Source organism: Neophocaena asiaeorientalis, unplaced genomic scaffold (assembly GCF_003031525.2).
Source record: "Neophocaena asiaeorientalis asiaeorientalis breed wild unplaced genomic scaffold, Neophocaena_asiaeorientalis_V1.1 scaffold191, whole genome shotgun sequence".
Classification (NCBI taxonomy): Eukaryota; Metazoa; Chordata; class Mammalia; order Artiodactyla; family Phocoenidae; genus Neophocaena; species Neophocaena asiaeorientalis.
Genome location: NW_020175105.1, coordinates 1,942,045 through 1,947,030, shown reverse-complemented (window position 1 = coordinate 1,947,030; position 4,986 = coordinate 1,942,045). Strand labels below are relative to the sequence as shown.

General features: G+C 57.8%; 1 protein-coding gene across 1 annotated transcript in view; it reads left to right on the top strand.

Moving 5' to 3' along the window:
• DDC (dopa decarboxylase) overlaps window positions 1-4,986 on the top strand; it is a 77,659-nt gene that overhangs the window by 21,518 nt on the left and 51,155 nt on the right. Inside the window, exons 3-4 of the mRNA XM_024764364.1 lie at window positions 242-355; window positions 2,443-2,562. Of these exons, the coding sequence (XP_024620132.1) occupies window positions 242-355; window positions 2,443-2,562 (234 nt within the window). The remainder of the gene's footprint in view (window positions 1-241; window positions 356-2,442; window positions 2,563-4,986) is intronic.

The window sequence follows — 4,986 nt, the reverse complement described above, 5'->3', positions numbered from 1 at the left end:
CCCTCTTTTTTTTTTTTTTTTTTTGATATAGACTAGTTTTTGGAGTACCTTCAGGAACAATCTCGTAACAGGAAAAGATGGGGCCTCAGGGGCAGACCCCTCACTGGCACGTGCTCCTGGCCAGGATTTAAAGCAGGCTTGTTCTGAGAGACTTGGTTGGCCATGGCAAACCCAGCGCCCTGGGTCCCCTGCCCCCGGGGCCGGCCTCCCTGGCCCCAAGTGACCGCCATGTCCCGTACAGGTGACCCACTGGCACAGCCCGTACTTCTTCGCCTACTTCCCCACGGCCAGCTCGTACCCGGCCATGCTCGCGGACATGCTGTGTGGGGCTATCGGCTGCATCGGCTTCTCCTGGGTGAGTGTCGGCAGGGGCTCCCTGGGGGGCCTGCACGGGGACGCGCAACCAGGACTCAGCGGGTGAGCAGGTGGCGGTGCCCCCGCAGGAGGGAGGTGGACTCAGCCCTGGAGGAGGGGGGCCTCATGAGGGCATTTGGGGAAAGAGAGGGGGAGTCATGTCCACATGCAAAAGCCGGTTCTGCACAGCGGTGTGTTTAGAGGTACTTGGCTTGCATTCAACCCGCAGCCACGGCCCTGGAGCTTCTGCAGCCCCAGCATGTCTCCCAAGCAGAACAGGGATCTCTGTACAATCTGCAGTCTGAGAAACACTTCTGCCCTCGTCCCATCCCCTCTGTTCTCGGCCACGCCTGCCGTCCCGAGAGAGAGCCCAGCCCAGCGTAACGGGAAAGAGTCCTGCCTTCCCAAATGCAGAGCGCTCGGAAGGAGGGCTGCTTGCTGACTGCGCCCAGGACCCCAGGGCTGCCCACACGCTGGGACTTCTCCCCAGGCCAGCGTCTGCTCTTGGCCTTTTGGGTCCAGAGTGCCTGCCTACTTGCTTGTGCCTTGGAGCCGAGTGGACTCATGACTCCTGCCTGAGGCCTGCAGGAGATGTGGGTTCCTGAACGCACGAGCAGAGTTGCCCGCTGCCCCTGCCACCTTCCCCTTGCCCCCAGCTCCCCACTTCCACCCCCCACTGCTCCTCTTTAGCCTGGGGTCCGCAGTTGCTGGGGGGGTGGGCCTCGGCGCCCCAAGGAGCAGGGTCGGAGGGTCACCCCCGGGTCCTGCTGCAGTTCTCCGCGGCCGCCCTGTGTGGCCTCGGGGACCTTCCACTGTCTGGGCTGAGCACACCCTCCCCTAAAGGACATTCCTTACATCAGACACCACAGCAGATTCCACTCAGCTCTGCCACTCCAGAGCCATCCAAGGTGATGATAGCATCTTTCCAACTATGTCTGTCCTTCCCGAGGACAGTCTGATGGTCTGGGGCCTTGGAGGGCTTTCTTGCTGTCTCTAAGGTGTGCTGGCCGAGCCCCGGATTCTACACAGCGAGGAAGGTCCCCGTGCCTGGAGCCGGGCTCGGCCAGGATGGAGTGGGACCCTCCGCGTGGGGCTGGCCAGCAGTGCATGGGGAGCTGGAGAGCACTCGGACCACCACAGTGAGACCCACGTGGACGGGAGGTCCGTCCACCCTCCGGCGGAGTCTGGGGCCAAGCCGCCCCCCACCCCCACCCCGAGCGTGGAAGGCAGGATCAGGGGCCTGCGGGAGGTCCCGGGGCTGCACCTCCTCTGCTCAGCCCATCTCACTCCTCCCACTGTGACTGCAGACCAGGGTCCACCAGGGAGCCTTTCTGGCTCCTTCTGTAAACAGGTGGCTGAATGAGCTCCCTGTGCGGGCCCAGTGCGGCTGGGGAGCGGGTCATCGCGATGGTCACTGCCTTCCTGCCCAGGCATCCTCCTCGAGTCACCGTCAAAGAGCATGTTTGACACCTCTTGGGGGCATTTGAACAGCATCTTGGATTGGGAGAGTTTAGTCTGGGTGGGATTCAGTGGAAGATTTTCAGCAAGACCTGGGCCCTTGCTATGGCCCCAGCCCTTAGAGGTTTCTGTTGGCAAAGCGTGGGGTGACGTCAGCGTCAGAGGTGACGTCAGCAGGGACCCGTGCCTACGGGTGAGGCATGTAGAGACATGCAAACCTCTGCAGGCAGTGACCTTGGACTTCCAGCGGCCGACCTGGGCCCCCGGGGATGGTGGCTCCTTCCATGCTTCTCCAGGTGCCGGGGTCGGGGGGCGGAGCAGAAGGTCACGTGTGCCGCTCTCAGCACCAAGTTCCCCCGCAGTGGTCCTCGGTGATGCCTTGGGGTTGCTGGGGGGCAGAGTCCAGCCTCTGCCACTGCTTCTCCGGGAAACCTGTGATGGGAGAGCCCACCTTCAAAGGGGTTCCCACCCAGGGATAGGCCTTTTGAAAATGTTGAGAGCTTTTTGCTAAATCGACCCATCAAAGGGAGGGGAGTAAGGAAGCCTCCCTGTTTGTCACTCCGCTGGACCCCAAGCTGGCGGGAAGCTGAGGGCGGCCAGCCTACGGCTCACCCCCACCTCCCGCCGCAGGCTGCCAGCCCAGCGTGCACAGAGCTGGAAACAGTGATGATGGACTGGCTGGGGAAGATGCTGCGGCTGCCTGCGGTGTTCCTGGCTGGAGAAGCTGGAGAAGGGGGCGGAGTGATCCAGGTAAGGCACAGAGGGCGGGGGCGGAGTGATCCAGGTAAGGCACAGAGGGCGGGGGTCGACCTCTGGGGTGTGCGGGCTCCCGGAAGGCGGACAGCAGCAGCTGGGCAAGAGGCCCTTGAGCTTCCTGTGTCCTCATGTTTCTCCTGGAGGATAAGCAGGGCTGAGCCTTAGGAAAGCTCTGGATCTGGATTTGGATCCCCGAGCCAGGCCCGTCTTTAGGGTGGGCAGAGTAGTGGCTATCGCTTGGCTGGTGCATAGCAATAAAAACAACAGTGGAGGGCTTCCCCGGTGGCGCAGTGGTTGAGAGCCCGCCTGCCGATGCAGGGGACACGGGTTCGTGCCCCGGTCCGGGAGGATCCCACATGCCGCGGAGCGGCTGGGCCCGTGAGCCACGGCCGCTGAGCCTGCGCATCTGGAGCCTGTGCTCCGCCACGGGAGAGGCCACAGCAGTGAGAGGCCTGCGTACCGCAAAAAAACAAACAAACAAACAAAAAAAAACAACAGTGGAGATTTGCGTGGTTCCCCATTGCCCGCCAATGTGCTGGAGCACTTCCCAGGCCTGGACTCAGTTCTCACAACACTATGATTAGGGGCCATCTTAAGATTCCCATTTTACAGGTGAGGAAACTGAGGCTCAGAGCAGTCAGGGAACTTGCCCATTGGTTCCCAGCTGGTAAGTTCTAGAGCCAGGGTTTGAGCCTACACCCGTGTGACCGCCACTCAGGGCCATCCTCAGTGGCAGAGGCTACTAGAAACGGCTGCACCTATGGGAACCCACCGTTCACCTAAAGATGCTGCCTTTTCTATGAGCTGATTGAATTCATTCTTCACCTGACATGTGCCTTTGAGCGCAACTACGTGCCAGAGGGCCCATCAGGGGACAGGACACACACAATGACCGTCACAGTGGAGCACCTGCGGCACAAATGCCACTAAGAAAACTTGGAGTTCTTGGCTTTCTTCTTTTCTAGTAGGGAAGAGGGATGTTCCTAAACCCACCGCCCTCCCAGGGAAAGCAACCTTTACTTTGGAGAAAAAGGAATTTCCTTTTTCAGACACCGTCTTCTCTCTAAGAATCTGTCATGGCAGTTGTGATTCTGTCCACTCAACGATGAGAACTGAGGCCCGGATGCCTCAGTGTGAGGTCACCTGCCGGGGTGGCCAGATGTGACAGGCGAGCCCCAGCCTCCAGGCCCGAGGCTGCTCAACCGACCAGGGTTTTTAAACTCCCATGCGTTTATTTTCTGACAAACCTATTATCTTACAGTTCTGTAGGTCGGGAGTCTGAGGTGGATCTTACTGGGCTACAATCAGGGTTGACAGCTTGGAGGTTCTGTCCTTGCCTTTTCTAGTTTCTAGAAGTTTCCCGCATTCCTGGACCATGGCACCTCCTCCGTCTTCAAGGTGGCTGTGTTGCATCTCTCTGACCCTTCTTTCATGGCCACCTCTCCCTCTGACCACAGATGAGAAAGGTTCTTCATGTTTCAGGATGCATGAGATTAGATCAGGTCCATGCAGATAATCTAAAATAATCCCCCCTCCCCTCCTGTCAAGGTTCTCAAATTAATCACATTGGCAAGGTCCCTATTCCTTGTCAGGTAGAGAGTCACAGCTTCCAGGCTGAAAGCATGACATCTTTGGGAGGCCTTATTCTCCCAAACACAGGCAGTACAGCTCAGGGCCAGGGAGGGAGTCTTCCTCTACCCTCACAGATTCAGATTCAACAAGTCTTAGGCGGGCCCAGGAATTAGCATTCTAACCTGCACGTCGGGTGATTCTGATGCAGAGATGCTGACTGGAGGCTGGGGCTCGCATCCTGTCACATTTGATAAATAAGCCTTGTGCTGTGACCCATGGCTGAGTTCTCTGTGACCCACGGCCTATTTACTCTCTCAAAGTAAATCTTTTGTCAGATTTCTTATGTTTATGGTGGGATGCCTGAGGTGATGATGGGTAGTGAGACACGTCAGCACAGGGCAGGTGTTAGTGGTAGACAGGCTTCTCATAAGGGATATGATATAGGTTGGTTCAGTTGGAGTCCTGGCTAGCATGCTCGGATTCATAAAAGCGACGGTCAGGAGGAGGGTTTGATGATGAAGTTGGCTGTGTGTCATTCTGGCATGTAGGGATTGTGGAATGCTCCCAGGATTAGGATGGTTTCGAAGATGTTTATGATGATATTGGCAGATTCTCTAGGAAAAACAGGGCAAATGGGCCTGCTGCATGGTCCTCGCTGAAGCCAGAGAAGAATTCTCCCTCTGTCAGATCGACCGGGGCCCGGTGGTTTCTGCCAGCGTGGAGATAAATCACATCATGGCTCCAGAGTGTGCTGGGAAGATCAGTCACAGATGCTCTTGCGTAATGATTATGCTTGAGGGCGTCACCGATCCGTTTATCAGTAGGACTGATAAGAGGATAACTGCT